Genomic DNA, 25586 nt, shown 5'->3' on the forward strand with positions numbered 1-25586 from the left:
TTTCTCTGGGCTGCAGAAAAAAGTCTAACCTATTTTTTTTCAACATTGTTCCTTCTTTCAAGGATCCTGCTACACCACTGCTCAAGCTGGTCCCCATGCAGCTGTCATAGTTGGCTTTTCCTCAGTTTGACTTTGGAGTGCTGTACCCCAACCCTGCTGGACCACATTTTGCAGGGCTAGCCTAGAATGTGACACTCAGGCACTGGGCATTGCAGTGCATTTCAGACTAGAGTGTACTGGTTATGTCAGCTGTGAAGTGCCCTTTAGACTGTATCTAAAGTACTGTAAGTCAAGTTGGCTAAGCATTAGAAGCTAGTGGGACATGGAATACTCCTTGGTTTGTCTCTTCTACCCACCTACAGTAGTCTAGTCACCTTCAGCCACATGACCCTACCTCTGCTGCCCAGCAGCTGGGTTTGAGAGCATCTAAGGCTTAGCCTTATACCTTGAGCTAAGTTGCATTTGCCTTGCTTAGCAAAATGCCTGGCACAAGGGAGACAGTCCCGCTGTATCCGGAGGCCCTAGCACGTGCTCCACTAACAGTTCTGGTGCTGTCTGTTGTGTACCTTCTGCGGGGTGCCTGACATTTTTACCTTCTACTAGAGTCTCTGCCATCCCTGGAGTCTTTCATAGCTCTGTTGGACTTCGGAACCTCCTTGGCTCTATCTTGGGAACATTTCTCTGCAGTTATGCAGGATTTTATGGGATAATTAGTACATTTGATTGCTTATTCTGATCTCAGCGGCTATATCCATGATCTACCGTGCAAAATCCTTATCCACCATCCGCCTTCATCCACCAAGACTCACTCTCTAACACTCTCTTAGGCCCTTAAACCCATCCCATGCATTAAGTTGAAAAACTTTCTGTCATGCAGCAGCCCCCCAGACCACCCGTTTCACTTACCTGAACCTGTGCTTTCTCGCCCCGGGGATGAGCACACCAGCTCTAGACGATGTCCTGTGTCCTGATTGGATAGATTGATAGCAGCGTAGCCATTGGCTCCCGCTGCTGTCAATCAAATCCAATGATGCAGGGGCGGGGCCGAGTCCTGCTGTCTGTGTCAATAGACGGAGCACGCCCGTACGGGTGTCCCGAAGGAGAGCACTTCTCCAACGGGGCACTCGAGAAGAGGAGGAGCCACGAGCGCCGCTGATGGACCCCGGAAGAGGAAGATCGGGGCCACTCTGTGCAAGACCAACTGCACAGGGGAGGTAAATATGACATGTTTGTTATTTAGAAAAAGAGGGTTTAGAAACTCTCTAACTGCTTCCCATCCACTGGACATACAGTGGGGACAGAAAGTATTCAGACCCCCTTACATTTTTCACTCTTTGTTATATTGCAGCCATTTGCTAAAATCATTTATGTTCATTTTTTTTCCTCATTAATGTACACACAGCACCCCATATTGACAGAAAAACACAGAATTATTGACACTTTTGCAGATTTATTAAAAAAAAAAAAAACTGAAATATCACATGGTCCGAAGTATTCAGACCCTTTGCTTAGTATTTAGTAGAAGCACCCTTTTGATCTAATACAGCCATGAGTCTTTTTGGGAAAGATGCAACAAGTTTTTCACACCTGGATTTAGGGATCTTCTGCCATTCCTCCTTGCAGATCCTCTCCAGTTCTGTCAGGTTGGATGGTAAATGCTGATGGACAGCCATTTTTAGGTCTCTCCAGAGATGCTCAATTGGGTTTAAGTGAGGGCTCTGGCTGGGCCATTCAAGTACAGTCACTGAGTTGTTGTGAAGCCACCCCTTCGTTATTTTAGCTGTGTGCTTAGGGTCATTGTCTTGTTGGAAGGTAAACCTTCGGCCCAGTCTGAGGTCCTAAGCACTCTGGAGAAGGTTTTCATCCAGGATATCACTGTACTTGGCCGCATTCATCTTTCCCTCGATTGCAACCAGTCGTCCTGTCCCTGCAGCTGAAAAACACCCCCACAGCATGATGCTGCCACCACCATGCTTCATTGTTGGGACTGTATTGGACAGGTGATGAGCAGTGCCTGGTTTTCTCCACGCTTAGAATTAAGGCCAAAAAGTTCTATCTTGGTCTCATCAGACCAAAGAATCTTATTTCTCACCATCTTGGAGTCCTTCAGGTGTTTTTTTTTTAGCAAACTCCATGTGGGCTTTCATGTGTCTTGCACTGAGGAGAGGCTTCCGTTGGGCCACTCTGCCATAAAGCCCAACTGGTGGAGGGCTGCCGTGATGGTTGACTTTCTACAACTTTCTCCCATCTCCCGACTGCATCTCTGGAGCTCAGCCACAGTGATCTTTGGGTTCTTCTTTACCTCTCTCACCAAGGCTCTTTTAACCCGATAGCTCAGTTTGGCCGGACGGCCAGCTCTAGAAAGGGTTCTGGTCGTCCCAAACGTCTTCCATTTAAGGATTATGGAGGCCACTGTACTCTTGGGAACCTTAAGTTCAGCAGAAATTTTTTTGTAACATTGTCCAGATCTGTGCCTTGCCACAATTCTGTCTCTGAGCTCTTCAGGCAGTTCCTTTGACCTCGTGATTCTCATTGCTCTGACATGCACTGTGAGCTGTAAGGTCTTATATAGACAGGTGTGTGGCTTTCCTAATCAAGTCCAATCAGTATAATCAAACACAGCTGGACTCAAATGAAGGTGTAGAACCATCTCAGGGATGATCAGAAGAAATGGACAGCACCTGAGTTAAATATATGAGTGTCACAGCAAAGGGTCTGAATACTTAGGACCATGTGATATTTCAGTTTTTCTTTTTTAATAAATCTGCAAAAATGTCCCCAAAAAGATTAATGGCTGTATTAGATCAAAAGGGTGCTTTTACTAAATACTGAGCAATGGGTTTGAATACTTAGGACCATGTGATATTTCAGTTTTTCTTTTTTAATAAATCTGCAAAAATTTCAACAATTCTGTGTTTTTCTGTCAATATGGGGTGCTGTGTGTACATTAATGAGGAAAAAAATGAGCTTAAATGATTTTAGCAAATGGCTGCAATATAGCAAAGAGTGAAAAATTTAAGGGGATCTGAATACTTTCCGTCCCCACTGTATATGTCTTTGGATGGAAGTGGTGATACCAGAATCATGGCTGGAGCTGCACAAATATTGTGTGACACAAAAAACTGTAACTGCCACCATTTTATTCTCCAGGGCCGTTACTTTTAGAAAATATAGAATGTTTAAGGGTTCTAAGCATTTTTCTAGTAAAAATAGCAGATTTTTACTTAAATGGGAGAAATGTCAGAATTGGCCTGGACCGTAAGTGGTTTGTAGAAAACCTACACCAAAAGGAATTGGTCTTCTGCCATCACTCCAAAACGTAGAGACTGTTTGTTGCCCTCATTGTTAAATTGCACACCATTTTGAAGCTTGAAGATCAGCCTGCAGCTTCTTACCAGTGCTTGTTGTTTTGTTTTTTTTTAAGTGGACTGACACTCCTAAACTCCCCCTCTCCCTTCCCAATTGCTGACCATCACACATGGTAGGCATACTTTGTTTTGTTTTTTATTTTTTGAGCCAGTGTTTTGTTGCTGTTCCCTCAGTTGGACTGCTTTTGGATGTCCTAACAGTCTCTGAACTCCTGTGTCCTTCAATGAGTGAGAGAGAAAATGGGATTTATTTATTTATTTCAGGTACTTATATAGCGCCGTCAATTTACGCAGCGCTTTACATATACATTGTACATTCACATCAGTCCCTACCCTCAAGGAGCTCACAATCTAAGGTCTCTAACTCACATTCATACATACTAGGGACAATTTAGACAGGATCCAATTAACCTATCAGCATGTCTTTGGAGTGTGGGAGGAAACCGGAGTACCCAGAGGAAACCCATGCAGGCACAGGGAGAACATGCAAGGTAGTGTCGTGGTTGGGATTCGAACCAGCGACCTTTCTTACTGCTAGGCGAAAGTGTTAACCACTACACCACTGTGCAAGGGTAATGCTCTTCAAAGAATAAGAAAAGAATAAGAAAAATGGTGCTAGTGAAAATAGCTTAGTCTTTTACACAACAGAGCTAAAGAAAAGACATCCGTACACCTAAGACACCAGCAAAAGACTGCACCATGCTTTCGCTCAGCACCCCTAACAAGGCACACATTTATTTGCCCTTGCTCCACTGTTCTTTGCTGTGCAGTGCGCTTGGCAATGAGCAGCCTCTTCTTAAAAGTTTTCACAGTCAGGTTCTGCTTCTTTCTTAAGCAGTGCAGTTTCTATGAATTCCCATGCAGAGTGCGTACTTCACTGGTAAGAGTAAATAGTTATTCTGTAACCTATTTAAAATGAGGAATATTTGTGGTTTAGTAAGTTGGCATACTAAACATTGTTACTAATTTTGTTTTTTGTGTTGCAGTACTCGACCATGGGACCCGCTAAATGATCTGGTTCAGTTTGAAAGCGATGGTGCTATCCAGACAAAAGTCAGGCATAGGACTCCAATGGTACGTTCGGGCAGTGTAATTAGTCTCAGTAACCAAGGGGCAAAGCGGGAGAAATGCAATTATCAGGTAGGTCTGGAGAAAGCCCAATGGCTTTTCTCTCGTCTGTGTCCTATCAAGATCAAGGAAGCATGTGTATGATATCAGCTTAAACTTACTAACACTTAGCTGTAAAGCTCAGAAATCTCATCATGTAAGTGTCTGCTTTATTGATTAAAGTGTACCATAAAGTACTGTAAATCCCTTTCAAACCAAAGTGCTGGGGACAGTGTATCTGTACTATTGCAAGTGTCCTTACTGATTATAGAAAAAGTTTGTTGCATTACAGTTACATCTACTTATGCTTCAAGCAATTTGCCATGTTATGACGACTACTACTACAAATCTGTCTTCTACTAATATTCTAAGTTGTATGAATACTCTTGTCAATTCTATTTATTGCACTTCCATTTCTTATATGGACATCCAGCAACAGTTAAAGACATACTCACATCTTTCTTATTTTCTTACGACAATCTAGGACTTTGAATAGAGAGCAAACAGAACACGATTTGTAACCCATAGACACCAGTAAAAACCCATATTTTATCAGTATGATAGCAAACCATTAGAAAACTAGTGTATGGTGACCAAGTGAAAAGATGTCCAAATTTTGAGACTGTTGATGCACCTACATTTGTTTGATTTGTTTGAACTATGTTATTAGTCTTACAAAATTTACGTATAAATCTTAACATAAACAGTATTTCTTTCTCGTCCATTGAGGCACTTGGGATGTTTCTAACCCTTGGGTTATAATGCGTCTTGCAGAAGGATTGTACAGTAGCAAACAAAAAACTAAGCAAGCTTCGGATAACCCCTCCCATTACCAGCATGCCTCAGTTTTTTTTGCTAGTGTCCTAGGAGGATGAGTATTTTTTTTTTTCAGCTGTGCTGTGTATAAGACTGTTCTACTTTTACTAGCACCTTTTTTTCCTATTCTTTAAAATGTTTCATTCAATTAAGACTCTTCTCTACATCACTGTTAGAAATGGGCTCTTTGATTGGAAGAATCCGATGCAACTGTCCTCAGCTTGGCTTTGCTGAATTCAGACCCTGTTGGACTAGACATTGTGGTTCTGCATGAAGTGCTTTCTAAACTGTTCTAACAAGTTGTCTGAGTACTTACCCTGTCTCTGAAGACTCCCTCCATGAGTAAGCTGGTTGGGCTGTGTTCAAGGAGCTAATTCATTTACATTGGTTGCTGTGCTTTCTATCAGTTTCCACAATGGAGGGTGTTAAGGCTGTGGGACTGAGCATGGACATCATCTGTAGGGTGAAGTGTGGCACACATGCACTCTCTTCTGTCATGCAGATATGAGAAAGCACCTGCTGCTACTGTTCCTGCATGTAAATAACCACATGGAACTCTGATCCTCATTCAGTTCCTGCTGCCCACCTGCTGTAACTTTGGTCACCTCTGGCCGATTGAACCTTATCTGCTACCAGCTGTTTTGGTTACATGAATGCTTGAGGCCTTGCCTTGTACCCTGGGCCTTTAGTTGTCCTACTGCCAACAGTCACAGCATGTTGCCTTTTTCTACTGTTAATTCTGTCCTCTAACTCCTTTTTGATTCATCGGTTTTGTCCGGTTCCTCTGAGGATTCCACTACAGTTATGTGGGACTTTATGGCCCAAATCACCCAGTTATTTACTGCTCTGACCTTAAGAGGCCAGAAATGTGTTCTCGTGCTATCCCCCACAGAGTCAGCATCTGCCTAACTGGTGGCCTTGATGGCTTTTAAGTACAAGAATCACAGGGGCCGATTTACTAAGAGTGCAAAATCTAGTGCAGCTGTGCATGGTAGCAATCTGCTTCTAACTTCAAATTGTTCAATTAAGCTTTGACAAAAAAAAAAACCTGGAATCTTATGCAGAGCTGCCCCAGATTTTGCACTCTTCAGTTTTTGTAAATCAACCCCACAGTCTCCTGCTATTACTTCCAAGTAAAAGGTCTTTGTGGTCTGTTTCAGATGTTTCAGATCTTATCAATGCACAGTGTGCACAACTCTAAAACTAGAGGACCAGCCTGTAGCCCCTAAAATTCTGTTTTAGTTCTAAGGTCTTTTAGAACTAGGACCACAAAGACCTTGATATTGCAATTAATTAAGAGACTGGAATCCCCTGACAAGCGGTTTGGTCCACTCAAACTATTATCAGCCCTGTACCCTTTTGGGGGGCAACTTTTTTATGAAATTAATTTCCTAGCAAGAAATGATCTGCTAAGCCCCAGTCTCAAGTAAAGCACAGCTCAAGGCATAGAGCATTTGGTCATATCTGTTGGGGAAAAAAAGTTACTAGATTGTTTCTGTGTAGTGTGAAAGTCATACTGTTGTTCATGCCAGATAATACAGTCTTGCTGTTCTTTAGCTGGCTGTGGCTTTGAGAGCAATCATTTTATTTATCCTCCCCTCTCCCCTTGTCCAATCACAGAATGCCTTGTTTTCTTCGAACCATACAGCTCAGGCTAGGGTCTTTCCCCCCATAGGAGAAACTTCAGAATTTTTTACCTCAAATTCAAGATCTTCAGTCCAGGAGTTGCCTGGCTCTCCACTTTTGCATGAGAGTCTTGGGCCTGATGGTAGTCTCGTTCGAGACAGCTCCATTTGTCCACCTCCTGATCTCTACAATGCAGCATTCTGATATCATTAGACAAGTCAATCAAGTCCCTGGACAGAATGATTCGCTTGGCACCAGGGACCAGTTTGTCCCTGGCTTGATGGCTCTGGAATTGGGGAAGTCCTTTCTTTCACAATGTTTTTATTGAGAAAATGAAGAATAGTAAACAGCGTACATATCGGGTTTAGGTACAATGCTGTAAGTCACATGTCGACTAACTGTTTTGTCAGTTTGTCATACAAAATGAAAATAGATAGTAATGAACAGTAGCATAAATTCAGTACACAGATGGTGAAGCTCTCCGCCATAAAAGGTAATCAAGGCAACTTGCAACGCCAGAAATATTTAAGCGGAAGTAATTTCTTCCCATCTTTTGAAAGATCTTTATGGCTTATGTCAGTTTCTCAGGTTGGAAATTATTCCTGGACATCTTGGTGATGCAGGGGACTTGGTCTTTAGATAAGTCTTGTTTAACAATCAACATGCCGGAGCTTGAATCAGTTTGGCTGTCTATGCAGTGCTTGGCCATCCTGCTGGAGTGTCATCCATTCCGGATTCAGTCAACACAATGGTGTACATCAACCATCAGAGAAGAACCAGGTTTTACAGTGGTAACAAAAGTAGACTGCATCATGTGCTGGCCAGAACTTCACATTCCAGCCCTTACAGCTGTGTACAACCAAGGCATTAAAGAATTGGCAGGCAGACTTCTGACAGTATCCTGACCTAGGATGGTGTTCCCTACAGCCAAAGGTGTTCCAAGATTTCTGTCACTGGTGAGGGATGCCAGGTGTGGACCTGGCCTCTAGGTTCAACAACAAAATTGGACAGGCTATGTGCAGGTACAGAGATCCTCTAGTGAAAGCTGTGGAAGCTTCATGGGATCAATTTACCATGATCTATGCCTTTCCTCCCCTTCTTCTTTTTCTCCTTCACAGGAGTGTAGCGAATCAGCATGATCCACATCGCTCTGTACTTGCCCAGTCAGATGTGGTACACTGAAGAGAGTAAACATCCGGCACCAGGACATCTTGGCATTAAAAATGTATATCTTTATTTAATCCATCAAACCATAAAAAGTAATCAATTCCCAAAAATTGATGCATTTCGCCTCCTACATAGGCCTTAGTCATAATAAAGATGTGTGATAGATACACTGACCTAGTAAGACTCCTGGTGGACATTTTGTGGGCATATTCTATATCAATCTTTTGTCTCGAGGACCATCTTTCTTCACAGTCACTGGCTTTAAGCACATGACTGTTGAAGCCCAGGTTTTTACAGGCCTTTTATTATAGGGAGTTTCCCATTTAACTTCTCTTCTTATTCTTTTGTTACTGCATGGAATCTGAATTTGGTTCTCTCTGTGCTACAGAAACCACAATTTGAACCTATTGAAGACATTCCTCTCCTCTCCTAATTTCATCCACAAGATGGTATTCATGTACTTAGCTATCTCCTCTGCAACGTGAGTGTCTGAATTTATTCCTTTATCCTGGAAGAATCCCTTGCTGGTTTTGCTAAGAGACAAAGTCGTGTTAAGGCGCAGGACTTCCTTCTTGCCTGTGTTAGTTTCAAACTTTTACCTCAACCAGGGCATCATTCTTCTGTCCCTTTGTCCAGCTCCAGTCTGACAAAAGGAAATTTTCCTACATTTTCTAAACGTAGTTCAGGCTGTGCGAGTCTGTCTCTCAGCCACTGTGTCTTTCAGGAAGACTGATCCCATTTTTTAAATCCCGGATGAACCTTCTAATGGTACACCATTTCTATGTGGCTCAAGCAGACCATTAACCACACTTACGGTCTTATGAATCTGCCCCCCCCCCTTTCATTCCCTGTCACAATCCAGTAGATCTAGGAGTGCTTCTTGTGGTTTCAGGCATCGAGAAACTGTCTCCCAGATTTGCAAGGCTGCCACCTGGTGTTCTGTTCACAAGTGCTCAGAGTTTCACCAGGTGAATGTTCAGGCCTCATCTGATGCCATCTTCAGGCATAGGGTCCTTCGGGTGGCTCTTTGAGCCATCATAGGCAGTCCCAGTTTGTTTTTTGTGGGCCTTATGGAGTTTTGTTGCTGCTGCTCACAGCTCAGTTGAACTGCTTTTGGATGTCCCAACAGTCTTAGTATTCCTTCAGTGAACAAGAGAGAATATGGAATTATTGTACTTACCATAAAATACATTTCTTGGAGTTAATTGTGGGACACATCTGAAAGTAGGAGGGATTATACTGGGCTGGACACTGTTTTTTTGTTTGCCAATGTCCAATCCTCTTGAAGGCAGCAGTATAACCCAACAGTCCTTGAACTCCTGCCCCTCATTAAACTTCAAGAAATGATTTTTACAGGAAGTACAAACATATTTTTATACTTTTGCTTTGTTTCTCTTTCAACATTACGACACGGTCATAGTAATCACTTTTGTAATACAAGTGGGGGTCTTGCTAACGTTATACATAGTATAAGAATACTTTCTCTGAAGCTAGTTATATTTCATTTCGGTTTACTTTTAAAAGTACTAAAGTGCAGTAGTGTAGTACTACTTGTACTGAATATCAAAGTAGTCAAAACATAATGCAAAACCAATAACATACAGTACTGTATTTATACAGGGTGGGATAATTACGCAAAGATATTGTTGAAAGTGTGAGTTGTAAAGCACATCCTGTGTTCTCAGTGGACTTATTCTTAAGACTGATGTCACAAAATGTTTAAAGCGGACCTTGCAAAAAAAATGCAAGGTTCTCTTATTCAGTAGTGGCTAACCCCCCGCATTTCACCTGTAGAAAAAAACACCTACGGAAAAGCTAACTACTATTCATTATTGAATAAGTTGACTTTTAAATAAAGCTCGTCTTACAAGGAGAAATTTACTAAGCACTGTTTGTATCCAAACTAACCATGTATTATAGTCTTGGTACAATAAAAAAAAAAAAAAAAACTTTTTTTCTTGTTTAATTACATTTCACATCATGCATCATAGTAAACTGTTTTGTTAAAGCGGTATTAAGCCCAAAAGCAAACATTTATTGTATTGCAGCTTACCGATTCTTAGATGTAATGGTTGCATTCGTTTTCATTTTTAGGCTTGCTTTCTTTTATTTTCATCTGGAGATCTGGCCAGTAAGTCTGTTTTTGAAAAGCTCTCTTGCAGATGTATCTGTCACAGGGGTTAGACAAACCATTTACCACTGGCAGGGGGGCTTACAATGATCAATTACATTTATTTATGTAAAATGTTTATCACAAAAGGAAAAAACTGCTGTAACTGCTTATAAAGTGTTAGCTGGAGCTTGGCTTCACTTTGAGTATTTAAATCTGCTGGTACATTACTAACCCCCCTAGACTGACAGTGTTGCGGTCCAGAGGTGCCCCTGTGCTTCTTTATCCAGAGTTGGAGCATGCTAATACAGGAGGTGTGTTACTGGAAAAACGTTTAAAGAAATAAAACTAATGCAGCCGACACATCTAATGATTGGTAAGCTGTAATATATTACATTTTTGGTTTTAGGTTTAATACTGCTTTAATATTGTTTTTTGCTAATCTGTTGAATTGTTTTTTACATGGAGATCCTACCACTAACACCTAGGAATGTATTTATAAAAAATTGCAGAGCTATTCTTCCTGTGAAATTGCATGTCCATTTGTCCTGTAAAACTGGGGGCAAAATCAAATGTTATCAGGCTTTTATTAAATGATTTATTCCCTATGACCGTTGGCTCCATCCAGTGGCCATAATGCAGTATTTTTTGGACCACTATTTAATGAATGAATAACATTCAACCTGTAGATAAAATAGCCTGAAAATAATCGATGTTGCCCCGTTTGCAGGGAACAAATGTACCAGCAGATTCGCTGGGTGAATAGCTATGCATTTGCTTTTTTAAATTACAAACACATTGTTTAATGTTGCAGTCTGACAACCCTAAGCCACAGCGTTGAAATTAATAACAGCATTTCAGCCTGCCATGTGCACTCTTTTTTTTTTAGTTGGCCATTAGGTTACCCGTCTGACAACAGTCAATTGAAGTGCACAAATGGCTGGCTGACCACGCTGCTGCTAATTGCAAGGCAGTGACTTGATTTTTCAGCCTGAAACAGGAAGCACTGGTACTAGCAGATGCTCCAGGTAAGAATCTTTGCAACAGATTCACAAAAAACTATTTGCTTAAGAAGAAAAATGTATACAGTGAGGCATGATGCTAAACACACTGAAAAAGATTTTGGGTTTACAAACATTTTAAAGCAGAGTAGACGTGGCAAACTAATTATTTGGCTGGTTTAACAGATCAAGTTATTCACACAATAGCTTCAGAAGTTGAAATACAATTGCAAATTGGCCATATTGAATCTAGTTTGCTCTACTGCAAAAAATAAATTTGTGTGAGTGTGTGTGTGTGTGTGTGTGTGTATGTATATATTGTAACGAGGCTAGGTTTAGACCTGAGTTCTATTATATCCTTATTGTGCTCTGATGAAGACTAATAACATTTCGGAAAGTGAAGGGTGCATTATAATGATGCACTGTTTGACTGTGGTAATAACATTACCATATCATAGCCACAAAGCTTCTACTTCCGATGTCATTACAATGGGCATAATTCATAAAAACTGAGAAGCAGTTATTGTCAATAGCAGCTAAATTGTTAGTTTTATGCTTATTTTTCTGGTTCTTGTGAATCAGCTGTGATTTGTACTATTACACATACATGTTTATACTGCATACATGACATGTAGCATTACTTGTCATGCAGGTGTGTGTTCCAAAGCTTAAACACAAGTCAAGTGGGCAGCAGAAGAAAGGAGAAAGTGGCTGTTCCTCCCCAGAACTAGATAACCAGGATTCCTCAGGGAGCGAAGGTAAGAATTATTGCACAAAATAATTTCCACAACAAAAACTATACAAAGTATCTAATAATATAAATTACTTACATGTTTATATTCCTACAAACAGAAAACTTTCAAAAACAAAATTAACTATCAATTGTACATCCATACATATAAGGTCTCGTGTACACAGACATCAGACACATCCTAACAACAACTGCCCCTTGATGTTTGTGTTGCAGTCACTTCTATGGGTTATGTTGGCTAAATTGCACTGCTGAGCTGTCATGCATCTTGTATAGTACAGACCTACCTAGCCATTTGTTCTTGTGGCTACTGACTGCTTGTTTATTCTGCCTGTTTTCACAGGTGTCAAGGTGCATGTGTTTGCCTGAGTGTATAAATCTAATTGCAGAAGATCTGTTTTCCTTACTCAGTTCTATAATAGTGTCTGTTCATTGTGCACCACAATGCAATCTTTTTCTTTCTGGTTCAAATAGGGAGCAATAGGCAGCCTGATTGATGTCTAATAAGAAATCATAGCTGTAAAGATGGTATCTATGGGTTATATTGGTTCCATACAGATGTTTTGGACTGAATCTGCTTCCTATTATTAAATAGTATCTAAATACATGAAGTGAAAGGCATTAGGAGGCTGTTATTCTACCTCCAGTGACCTTTGTCACTTAAAATTCAAAAATGTATGTCTGTTTTGGGCATAGGAGGTACTGTATGAGGTAAATGCAATCCAGAATTTGGTGACCCTGATGGGTATAAATAAGACATGGCTAAACAGCACAGCAAAAGTGTGTGCCTTTTGGGCACAAAAGAGTAAATGTGAGGGCAGGGCAATAACACATATAAGAGCTTGCAGCAATGTTCTTCCTTTTACTAGAATGATGTCAAACAGCAAGGCACCTGTATGTCATTCTCTTTTTAATATATACAAAGGACTTGTCTTGGCCCCTTGCATCAGTTTATTAGGCATGGTACATTACCTGTGGAGAAGCATTCTTGGATCTCATCAGGGCCGGTGCAAGGATTTTTGTCTACTTAGGTGAAGGTGCATTTTGGTGCCCCCACCCACCAACCCTTCTCATGCCCACACAGGTGGGTCAGAGGCTGCGGGCCTGGCCCACAGAACGGTCAGAGGCTGCGGGCCTGGCCCACAGAACGGTCAGAGGCTGCGGGCCTGGCCCACAGAACGGTCAGAGGCTGCGGGCCTGGCCCACAGAACGGTCAGAGGCTGCGGGCCTGGCCCACAGAACGGTCAGAGGCTGCGGTCCTGGCCCACAGAACGGTCAGAGGCTGCGGTCCTGGCCCACAGAACGGTCAGAGGCTGCGGGCCTGGCGCACAGAACGGTCAGAGGCTGCGGGCCTGGCCCACAGAACGGTCAGAGGCTGCGGGCCTGGCCCACAGAACGGTCAGAGGCTGCGGTCCTGGCCCACAGAACGGTCAGAGGCTGCGGTCCTGGCCCACAGAACGGTCAGAGGCTGCGGTCCTGGCCCACAGAACGGTCAGAGGCTGCGGGCCTGGCGCACAGAACGGTCAGAGGCTGCGGGCCTGGCGCACAGAACGGTCAGAGGCTTCGGGCCTGGCGCACAGAACGGTCAGAGGCTGCGGGCCTGGCGCACAGAACGGTCAGAGGCTGCGGGCCTGGCGCACAGAACGGTCAGAGGCTGCGGGCCTGGCGCACAGAACGGTCAGAGGCTGCGGGCCTGGCGCACAGAACGGTCAAAGGCTGCAGGGCCTGGCGCACAGAACGGTCAGAGGCTGCGGGCCTGGCACAAGGGCAGGGCTGATACAATAATATAGACAGCCAGCTAGACTCTGAATCCATCAACCTAGAAGCAGCTTGCTTGCCCTACCTTCCAAACAGATAGGGCAGAGAAATCTTCATCTGTGCTGGTACCAGCGCCACTTGCAATCCCCCTGGGCCCTCTGCTGGCATTGGCCCCTCCCCCTGGTCTCCTCGGCTCCAGGTTTCTCCCCCTTGTTGCCTCTGCTCTAGGCTCCTCCCCCTTGTCTCCTCGGCTCCAGGCTCCTCCCCAGGCTCCCTTTATCTCACACGCCCTCCAGTTCAGCGGTGATAGTCTGTGTGATGCTGAACTGGAGGCGTTCGTGATCCTCTCTCTACTACCGCCCAGGTTGGGAGGCAGGATTTTTTTTTTTTTTTAATGGATCCAGCCTCGACGGTGGAAGGGAGAGGGGGACGGTGTCTTCTATCCAAGGGCTCTCTGCCCTGCATATGGCAAAGGAGGAGGAATGCAGGGGGCAGAGCCGGGACTCGAGCGGGTGACATTAAAAGCGCCCGGCTGGAGCTGTGGTGCACCGCTTGTCTGTGTGCTGGGTACAGGTGCGAGCAGGGCCGGCTGCCGATGCTAGAATAAGCATCTTAATGGGACTGAGCCCCTGGCTTTGGTGCTCTCTCCCGGATGCTTAGGCTGCCTTATGCTAGCGCCGGTCCTGGGTCTCATATAGAGTGAACTTTCCATCTTACTGTCTATACAGCAGCTGTATGGTTCCATGAACCTTAGGAGCTACAACAGTAAGCTCTGCATCATAGCCGTCAAATGTTCTATGAGTGTCCATGTACAATACCGTAGATAGCGGAACTGTTATATGTAAATTATCATTATTATTTCTGTTTGAAAAAAATTTGATATTTGGTTTAGTAATGTGTTTGTTCCCTAATACTTTTCCAGCACATCTACTAACACACAGCAGTCGAAGCAGGAAAAAGGGAGCAGACCATGGAGAACTTCTAAGTGCCATAGACTCTATAAGGAAAACTCAAGAGGAAATCAACCGGTAAGTTGCCTTCTTAAGAATGTGTCTTTCAACATTTGCAATTTTTATTCATTTTTTTTGTAACTAGCTGTAGTACACTGCTGATCTTTGATTTTTCCAGGATGTAGAAATCATCTAAATGTGTGCTTAATTTTAGAGCAGGCCATCTCAGCCTTTATCAGCTTGTGAAGTATTGAACTATTCAGAGTCCATTCACATCTTTCCAGTCTGTTGGTGTGCATGAACTCAAGTTGTATTTGAATGGGCTGCCAAGGTACCACAACAGTTAGCAAATTACACCATTTTTTTTGTGTCGCGAAATGCATCATGAGGCGCACTAGTGCTTTGCAATTCTCTGCAACTCCCTTAGATGTAGAGAGCGGAGATAGTATTACAAATAAATGGCACCGCAAAGCATTAGTGTGAATGGGTTCTTAAGGTGACTGTGAATCCCACCATATGAATATGCACAGGCCTGTAAGACATTTTGGGAAATAACTTTATTTTTCTTCAAGGCAATTGGGGAAAAAAGGGGGGGGGGGAATTAGGGACTTTTAGGAAGCCATGATCTGGTAAGATCAAGTATTTCCATCCCTAGGGACTTTATATGATGTCATGACCTGGTAAGGACATACACATCCATCCCATCTATATTTAAAGAAAAAAGGGTATATAACCATATACCAGGAATGTGGGACTTTGTGTGAAGCATATGACAGCCAAAAGAGTAATAGGGTGAATTGAAGGAATTTTATTACACATTGCATAGTACATACATAATCAAAAATAGCAAAGGTAAATTAACATATATAGGTAGTAAGACTGTTGAACACAGTTCAAGGTATATATGCTGGTAGCAATCAAAATATGCATGAATCACATTAAATTGGTAAAAGAATGTTAACAGCATGGTAAAAAATATTTGTATAGAAGCATTTAAAATTCCCAGGTTCACCACAGAATAAAGGTGTGTACTATTGATAAAAAAGAATATAACCTGCAGGACCTATGGCCTCATTGGCCTGAAAGAGTACAGAACACATCATGACTTGAAGTATTAATGACATTCGTGGAGACACGGCACATCAAGAGCTCTACGCGTTTCGTGGCTGAAGCCACTCATCAGGAGCAGGCACGTGTGATATCTATAGATTAGGAAAAAATCGAAAAATGAAAAGGCAATTCTTCTTGTTTTTCATTTTTCAATTTTTTCCTAATCTATAGATATCACACGTGCCTGCTCCTGATGAGTGGCTTCAGCCACGAAACGCGTAGAGCTCTTGATGTGCCGTGTCTCCACGAATGTCATTAATACTTCAAGTCATGATGTGTTCTGTACTCTTTCAGGCCAATGAGGCCATAGGTCCTGCAGGTTATATTCTTTTTTATCAATAGTACACACCTTTATTCTGTGGTGAACCTGGGAATTTTAAATGCTTCTATACAAATATTTTTTACCATGCTGTTAACATTCTTTTACCAATTTAATGTGATTCATGCATATTTTGATTGCTACCAGCATATATACCTTGAACTGTGTTCAACAGTCTTACTACCTATATATGTTAATTTACCTTTGCTATGCAATGTGTAATAAAATTCCTTCAATTCACCCTATTACTCTTTTGGCTGTCATATGCTTCACACAAAGTCCCACATTCCTGGTATATGGTTATATACCCTTTTTTCTTTATTTTTCTTCAGTCTAATCCAACCCATTTATTCCATGGTTTTCTTCAGATTAGTTCATTATGGCTCATACAGAAATCTATTAAGCACTTACACAGAAGGTACTTGGAAGCCACACAGAACACTGCTAAGGGTCACGTGTCATTAATAAGTTGGTGGTTGGAGACAGTTGCTTTTCTGCAGTATTTTCAGAAGAAGTGTGATATTTCAGTTTTCACGTTGGAGAAACAGATATTAAAGTAGAAATAAAGGCAAAACATTTTTGGCCAGAGTAAGAGAGGGTTAAGACCCCTTGTTGGCCACCTGTGTCCCATTGTGAATATTCTGCACTTCCTGTCCCCTAGCCAAAACAGGAAGTGGGCGGTAATCCCTCCAAAGTGTGGGAATTCCTGGTGATATTCAGGGTCACCAGAACTAGGATCCCTATTGAAAGATTTTCCCTCTGTTGTTCTGGCAAAAGCTCACAATATGGGATTTTCTTTTACTTTCAGTGATAAATGTAAATTGGACAGATAGGGTGAATCTTCCTAAAAAGCCTCAGACACACATTGAGAATATCGGCAAATGATTGTCCGTTTTTTTTGCCTGCTAGTCTCATATCGAAAATTAAGAGGTTACAAAAATTCTTGTATGACAGAATACAATTTCGTTAGTGATGTGATGTAATATATTGTATTCTTTCATTTCCGAGCATGTGTGGTCTCGTTCTTCTGATTTTTTCCGGATGAATATTGTACTGATTAAACGAAAATTGTATGATCTGGTATCGTAGGAGAAAAATATCTGTGCTTGTCCTTTCAGATAATCTCCCATGAACTGCTGTGATCGGCTCTGTGTACTAACAATCAGATTATTGTACGATCGTTTGTATTTTTTGTCCGATTTTCTGATCGGGTGTACTAGGCATAACAAGGACAACAATAAACTGACAGGGGTTCTAATCACTCTCCACTCTATCCAAAAAATTTTTCCTTTAGTTATACTTTAATGTGTTTCCATCTATTATTTTTATCTGCTTATGTTGGCATTTTTCCTTCATTAACGATGCTATTTAAAATGTATAGTCTATTGCATACATTTCCAAGAATTGCGAAGTGCTCTATGTTATGGTTACATTTCTCTTTCTTTTCTTAATAGGAACATTGTTGCTCTGCGTAGTCGCTTGTCTACAAATGCCTCAAACACAGATAGCAATTTTCTTCAGCAAAGAGACTATTGTATTATCATCTTCCTGATTTTGCTGCAGATTGCCATTAACTATCTGTTCAAGTAAAAAAGAATGTCTCACGTGGAAATATGTGGCATCTGAGACTGTCACTGTTAAATCGAGACCACGCTTACCCTCACTGGCGTTTTCATGAGGTCTACAAGCCACTGTCGTGCTTTTCATCCTGTCATAGAGGTCAAATGATTTGGACTTTGGCAGAAATGTTGTGCTCATGTCAGAAACTGTGGTCCTTTGAAGACATTGATGCATCATTACCACCGTCTTTCCAAGCTGCCAGTAGCTCAAGCGTTGAAAGTGCCAGCACCATCTACCTAGCTGTTGCTATGTATTAAATGTTGCAATATGTTGTGCTTTACACATCATACTGTTCTTTCAAGAGAAAGTAATGCTGTAGTTACAGATGTATATATACTTTTTATATGTATGTAAGTGACTGTATCTTTTTTTTTTTTTTTTCAGTTTGTAAGGATTCAGATGTTATTCATAACGCTCAAATAGGTTGTAATTAACGTTGAACTATGTAAAATAAAGGTCTAGTCAGTTCATACATAGGGTAGGTAGCAAACTTTGACCAAATATATTCCTTATTATCTATTCACTTGTAGTCATAACTGTAGAGGAAAGCTGGCACCAGAAGAATTCCAAAAAAATTCAGTTTTTACAAAATATCTCAGTGAACTACAATTCAACAGTAAGACAGGAGAGGACTGAAGAAGTTGCTTTGTTCTCATTCTAACAATGCAGTGCTATCATCTGCTGTCCAGACTTTTATAATCCTTTTTCTCTTACTGACTGCCTATTGTAGGACCAAAGCATTTCTACTACTTGTAAAATGAGCATATTGCTAGTTACAGAATATGTTCTCAAATTAGTATTTGCTTTATTTATAGCAATTTGCTTATTCCAGACGATGTACTCTGCTTGTGAGATATATGAAGGCTTTAATGGTTTCAAGTATGGACCGGCTTTGTTTTTCATTCAGTATATGTATACTCTTTTGTTTACTACAACTTTGTATGTGACAAAAAGGCTTTGTTCATAGTCAGGATGGCACCAGGTAGTGTTTACTTAAGCTGGCCATAGATGGAGCAAATTTCTTTCCTGTAACCATGGGTCGATCAACTTGAATATATTCAGCTTGCCCATACATAGATTGAATTTCGTCCGATTCCTCCTGAACTGGCCAAGATTTGCATCGTCTATGGCCGGCTTTACTAGACACTTCTCTATATTTGCTGAATTTAGGTAGCAGTAACATTTATACGGTATTACTAACTTATTTAGGAGCATCTTGGAGAAGCTCCAGGCCAGGTCCTTCTGTTTTGGACTAGCTAGGTCAATGATCATATCTCTGAGACTCGAACAAAGAAATCTCCTAGTTGGAGTTCCCTGCTCTGCTGCCTGCAATGGCTAAGATTGGGCCGTATCTGTCTTGCATTATTCGTAATGTAGAATAAGTTTTAAAAAAGAGAAGTCAATGACCAGATTGACTCCCTGTAAAGGTGGGAGAGAGCCTATTTGTTCTATTATATGGGTGATCCAACCACCAGCAGCCACCCAAAACTAGTGTATCACATTTAATTAACAAGTTTATTCCTTTCTAAATGGGCTGCCTGATTTGTTTAGTAGTTGCTGGGAAGACTAACCACCTAATGGCTTGTTAAATCTTTTGGAGCATCTACTGGTCAGTTCTCTGCTTACATTCCCAGGTCCTGTGCAATTGATGCTGCCTTCATGAAAGATCTTGAGATTTTAATTAATTGTGTACACATTAAGCAAATGTAGGTGTGTAAACACTTCAGGTTAGTTGGGAATACCCAAATCTCAAAGTTGGGGGGGAAGCAGGAGCCTGTGGAACTATGATCGACATGTTTCACCACAGCAGACTCCAAGAGACAGAAAAAGCCAACAGGTGACCCAACTTACCAGGATCCACCTATTCTGGAATTAACACTTTCGGGTGGATTGACCCTTTTAAAGTTGTATTATCCAGGTGATAATGTTAAGGGCACCAAGAAACAGAGGCACCTATCCTGGACTTGTCCATTATTTAAAGCTTGCTACCATTTTTAACTGTATTAAACACAGTAATATAATAAACAGGTCTTTATTTAATAAGGTAGAGAACTATGGGTTGACTGCAAAAAACAGATAGCAAGCAATCAGTAATTATTCATTATTGGTCTGGTAAACATATGTTGAAAAGAGGCCTTTATCTAATAAGGTAGAGAACAATGGGCAGACCAAAGAAACAGATAGCAATTAATAGATATTCATTATTGGTCTGCTAAAAATATGTTGAAATTGGATTGTTTGCTTTTGGTGGCTGCACCTTTTGCACCATGTTGTTATGCCATAGTGTATTACTATGTTGTGCATCAAGTTTGTTTGCAAGCTATGCGAAAAATGCTTATAGAGAAATAATCCAAATGCAGCTTTAGTTGTTTTTGCCAAATGGAAGTGGAAGAGGAAACCAAGGAACATGAATGCAGCTCCTTCTGCCAAAGCAGACAGAACATTCCTCACATGCAGTATCCTTATGTTACAGTGGTCAATACTGCCACCATGTGGACATTTTTTGGAGTGCTGCATGTGTCGCTTGTTTTCTTACCAAATCTCAAGTACTAGCATAACCATGACTGCAAAAGATATAACATACATTTATCCTGGTAATACATAAGAAACGGACAATCTATGTATATTACTCCCACCCTTATTTAAAAAAAAAAAATTTAGGGCAAGCATATCTATAGTTAACTGTTAATGAACTGCAGTAGGACCTTCATAATTAATTTCTATTTACCATTTCTCGCTTATAATTAGTTAAATATCAGAGCTGTTTTCCAGGACCTCACTGCAAAAAAGGGATGTATCATATTCTTCTGTAGCTGGCAATGAAAACATCAAACACATTTAAACATGTCTTCACAGTAACTTAGCGATTTGAAAATTATTGTAAAGTTAATCACATTCTGAATTGTGTGGACAGGAATCTTCTATTCCTGCTTGTACAGAAACACCATGAAATGGTGAAATGTTTAACCTGTTTTAAAATAGAGTGCACTCCTAAATTGTCTTTATAAATGTAAATTGTATATTTGTTACTTGAAACGATCTAGAAAAAAAAAATAGCAATATTTAAACCTTTTATTTGTTAAGGCTGTTTCCACCTCGCTCTGGAGTTCCACAAACGGCATATTTAGATGTTTCTTATATAAGCCATAGAGGAGAAGTCAGAATATTTGTTATATTGCAATGTTGTGTTTTTACGGTCTCAGTTCATATAATAAACATTTGTATTTATAGCCTCTTGAGGCTGCAGGGAATAAAAAAAAAACTGCATTTTGTCACTATAGGCAACGGATAGAATCTAATGTACCAAGTTTATTTGTAGCAGTTACATTAAGTACATGAAACCTAGCTGGGGCTGAACATATTATGCTGTGTGTAGACCCAGGAACTCAGCGAATTACTACTAAACTGCACAGCTTCAGGCACTTTTCAAGTCCAGTTCTAGTCCTGATGATATGTTCTTTTTATATCCTCTAGGGCAGCCTTTCTCAACCTTTTTACAACAGAGGAACTCTTAAAATAGTTTTCAGGACTCAGGGAACCCACTAAAAGTGATTATACTTACAGCTTATTGTAGATTAGCATGATCAGTAGTCTGTAGAGAGTTTGAAAGTGTTAACTAAAACATATTTGTTTTCTTCAAAATAACAAACCCTTCATACATCCCTGTTATGTGCAATGGTTTTGCACAGAGCAGCTCCGATCCACCTATTCTCAGGTCCCCCACTGAGTGCCCCTATATATAGCAAGCCACTCGCTATGGGGGCACTCACGCATGGCCGCTCCTGAGCCCCGCTGTGTTTGTCAATAAGACACACAGAACGAGGCTTGGTCCCACCCCCTCCTCACTGGCTGTGATTGACAGCAGCAGGAGCCATCGGCTCCTGTGGCTGTGTCTCAGCCAATGAGGAGGCAGAGACCCAGGAGAACAGCCGCTCTTGTGCGCATTGGGTAAGTATTAGGGGGCGCTGCATACTGAAGGTTTTTTATCTTCATGCATAGAATGCATGAAGGTAAAAAACCTTCAGCCTTCATAACCACTATAAATGAACAAAATTAAAACTAGGGTGTACTTAAACCTCCACACCATGAATTTAAACAAATATTAATTAAGTCCTGAAAAGAAACACCAGAACATTTTTAACAACCCCTTAAATTGGTGGTCAGTGTAGGTAGAAAACCCTAGAAACCTCTGGAGGAACCAAACCCTGGTTGGAAAGGCTGCTCTAGGGGGTGCTTCCAATGCCTTGTTTTTGGTAGTACAGCTTTTTTCTTTTTAGGGCTGTGTCAGGTGGGTGATTCTGTTACCAGCATTAGGTATTAAACTTCTGTTACAATATGTGGAAGTCATTATTTGAAATGCTGTTGAAATGTTATTGCTACTGAAGGGATAGGCAATAGAATCCGCATCTGACATGGGACTTAGTTCTAGGTTCCAAGTATCTTCAAAGTAGACCCATTTGGTACTGGAAATAGGACATAGTATTGTTATACTTTCTGTCCATTTTGCATGTTATGTCCTACACTTGCACTTTTTTGGCTGAGACGGAAAGCCCAACAGTTGTCTGAACATAGCTATATGTGCCTTTTTGATAAATGAGCGTGTTAAAGAAGTTGGGTTTGTGCCATATACAGATATTTGCAAGAGTCTCTGTGATTATATTCTTCTAAGAGGACTTTCCATATGTCAGATTCTAAATTCATTTCCTATTGGAGGTGAAATGTGGATAGCCATTCAATTTAATCTGCTTCCTTTTGACTGGCTGGCCTGTCACAGAAGTGGCAGAGAAGCAGCAATGGCAGATGGAGCCTTTGACTTGACATGGTTGGATTTGAGTTTATATACTGGTTTTATTTACAATGAAAGTCATGAAAATTTGATGTATATCCTTAATAGCCATAGCAACACGCACCTCGGACACAAGAGTGTGACTTTATTGTGAATATATATATATATATATATATATATATATATATATATATATATATATATATATACACACTTTTTTTCATTTCACAGCTTTTTAATACTGAACCTTAAGTAAACTTAATTCTTGGCTAGTCATAATGGCTACAACACTTGCACTGGGTAGTCCTTCCAAAAATATCAGGGTTGGGCCTGGTCTGACTGAAGGTTTATTCACTAATGTTTTCTTCTACTTAATACCTTGTAAACTGGACTTCTGTATTTTTATGCACGCTTGTTATTTTACCATCAATGCTTGTTTTTTTTGTACTGTTACATTTTTAAACAACTTATTATAGACTGTTATATAAAACTGAGTAAGACCAGTGTTATGTATTGATTAAAGAGCCAGAACCAATGACAAAAACGAATGTAAGTAAAAATATACAAAAATAAAAGACAAAACTGTTTATATATAAATGAAGCTTATTGCCGATTTTATATCTAGAGCTTCTGAACAGGAAGACTGTATCTTCGCATAACTACACACACGTCATTGTTCAGGAGACTTGTTAAGCGTCACCGAGCTAGGATGAAACAGACTAGGGGAATGACAAGTTTTGTCTTTTGTAGCATGTTATATGTTCATTTGTCTTTAACATCTTGCCCAATGGCTTTTTGAAGGTTGAAGCACTATCACTGGTCTGTAGTTTTGTATTTCCAATTAGAATAAAAATGTGATCATAAACAGCCTCATGTGTTTTATATATTGATTATGGTTCCACTCATGTACTTTACTGTCCATGCAAACATTTATTTTTTGGTTCTTGTACACATTTTGAAAGTTTACCTAAATATACACAGAAGATGTGCCGTATATACTTACAGGGGTTCTTCAAAAAGTTTCTGCAATTTTTTAACTCTATTATATCCATATAAAAGTGCAGAAACGTTTTGAAGACCCGTTGTACATACACATAGGTTCCTTTTTCAGTTAATTTGTCTTTGCCATATTATTTCCCTGAAAGACATATTTCCTAAGGGGAAGTGGCTTGACCATAATATTGCCGTAATGTGCAGTATTATGTAATGATAATTGAAATGTAATTGCTACACCACTGCTAAGTGGTCAAGATACAACTTTAATCCATTAAAGGCCAGGGGTGCTATCTAAAAAAGTAGCCAACATGTTTCGGGGGTCCAGGCACCCCCTTCATCAGGGCTTGACTGGCAACAATGTGAACAAACCAGAAGTGAACTTGACCTACAATTGTAATTCACACTGGAAAAAAGCTCTAATGAAGGGGTGTCTGGACCCCCAAAACATGATTACTTTTTTAGATTGTACCCCTGTCTTTTAATGGAAAAAGCTCCTAAACCATTAATATGAATGTGTAATAATAGTTTCATACCTTGATTGCCACCTCTTTCTCCTCCCTTAGTGTTCATTGGACATAATGAAAGGTAGGCTCTGTGTTTTGCTAATCATTATTTACTGTAATCCAGCATAAGCAGGGAGAGCCCCTCTGTACATCAACTACACACTATAAACAGGAGTGAGTGAGAGCCTTAGGAGCTAGTTACAGATTCATCAAGGTATATGACACATTTACTGCAGATACATGTCTATAAAAATCATTACATGATTTTTGTTAAATGCAACTAGACTAGTACCAGAATTTGCTGCCCTAATATCCGCAGTTTGGGATTCTTTTTATGCTGTGTTCTTAACCCAGCTATGATGCTGCTAAATGGAAGAGCAAAATTCTGGCTGTGCTGTTCGCAGGGGTGCCTTATTCAGAAGACTGGCTGCACAAATCACACATTTGTTGGAGAAATAAAACCGATCCAAATATGTATTTTAACTGCTTGCCTTGAGTCCAGCTTTACAGCTAAAGAGCCACTCTAACAGAAAATACATTGTAGGATACCTATCATGATAAAAAAATAGAATAAAAAAAGTGACCTGTCACTGCTGTCTTCTTTCAAGAAATTATAGTTGCATGAATGTGTTTTGTTCAGTATATCTGAGCCAAAAACCTAGAAAGAACACGTAGCAATGAGAGCTAGAAGCAAAGTCTGAGTTCATCATCTACTGTATATACTTGTTCTTGGTCAGTGACTCAGAAAGCAAAAATGCTAAATCATCATAATGATAACAGGAGAACAAGCTTCTTCAAAGGGGTGCTTAGCAATGGCAGTTCCACTTATGACAGCTGCACTTTTTTATGAGCTATTAACATTTAATAAAAATGCATTTTCCCTATAGGGCTCTCATAGATGACCATTAAGGACATATACTTGTAGATCCTCCTGCTTTGTTTTGAGCTCTTCACAGCCAGAGCAGCTTCCCCCGTGCAGCCTACATGGTTCAGTGAACCCTATGGTTCGGAACCTACTATGTGCCCATGCACATGGCTCTTTTTTGAAAGCATCTTAGAACCATAAAAGCAACAGATAGAGGGGAGTGCTATTGGTGTGCCAAGCACAACTCTGTGCAGGTAAGGTTCTGGCATCCTCTTAAACAACGGCATACAGTGGGGATGGAAAGTATTCAGACCCCCTTAAATTTTCACTCTTTGTTATATTGCAGCCATTTGCTAAAATCATTTAAGTTAATTTTTTTTCCTCATCAATGTACACACAGCACCCCATATTGACAGAAAAACACAGAATAGTTGACGTTTTTGCAGATTTATTAAAAAAGAAAAACTGAAATATCACATGGTCCTAAGTATTCAGACCCTTTGCTGTGACACTGATATATTTAACTCAGGTGCTGTCCATTTCTTCTGATCATCCTTGAGATGGTTCTACACCTTCATTTGAGTTCAGCTGTGTTTGATTATACTGATTGGACTTGATTAGGAAAGCCACACACCTGTCACAGTGCATGTCAGAGCAAATAAGAATCATGAGCTCAAAGGAACTGCTTAAAGAGCTCAGAGACAGAATTGTGGCAAGGCACAGATCTGGCCAA

At 40.6% G+C, this 25586-nt stretch overlaps 1 protein-coding gene across 4 annotated transcripts in view; it reads left to right on the forward strand.

Moving 5' to 3' along the window:
• The window catches only part of OSBPL8 (oxysterol binding protein like 8), a 411605-nt gene extending 388251 nt beyond the window's left edge, over positions 1-23354 (forward strand). For 2 of the 4 annotated variants that reach the window (XM_073620008.1, XM_073620010.1), the window contains 4 exons: positions 4355-4508; positions 11848-11953; positions 14627-14732; positions 17538-23354. In XM_073620008.1, the coding sequence (XP_073476109.1) occupies positions 4355-4508; positions 11848-11953; positions 14627-14732; positions 17538-17673 (502 nt within the window). In that variant the 3' untranslated portion in view covers positions 17674-23354. The remainder of the gene's footprint in view (positions 1-4354; positions 4509-11847; positions 11954-14626; positions 14733-17537) is intronic. The other 2 variants (XM_073620009.1, XM_073620011.1) reach the window with 1 other exon arrangement.
• Positions 23355-25586: the final 2232 nt, after the last annotated feature.

This window comes from Aquarana catesbeiana, linkage group LG03 (assembly GCF_042186555.1).
Source record: "Aquarana catesbeiana isolate 2022-GZ linkage group LG03, ASM4218655v1, whole genome shotgun sequence".
Classification (NCBI taxonomy): domain Eukaryota; kingdom Metazoa; phylum Chordata; class Amphibia; order Anura; family Ranidae; genus Aquarana; species Aquarana catesbeiana.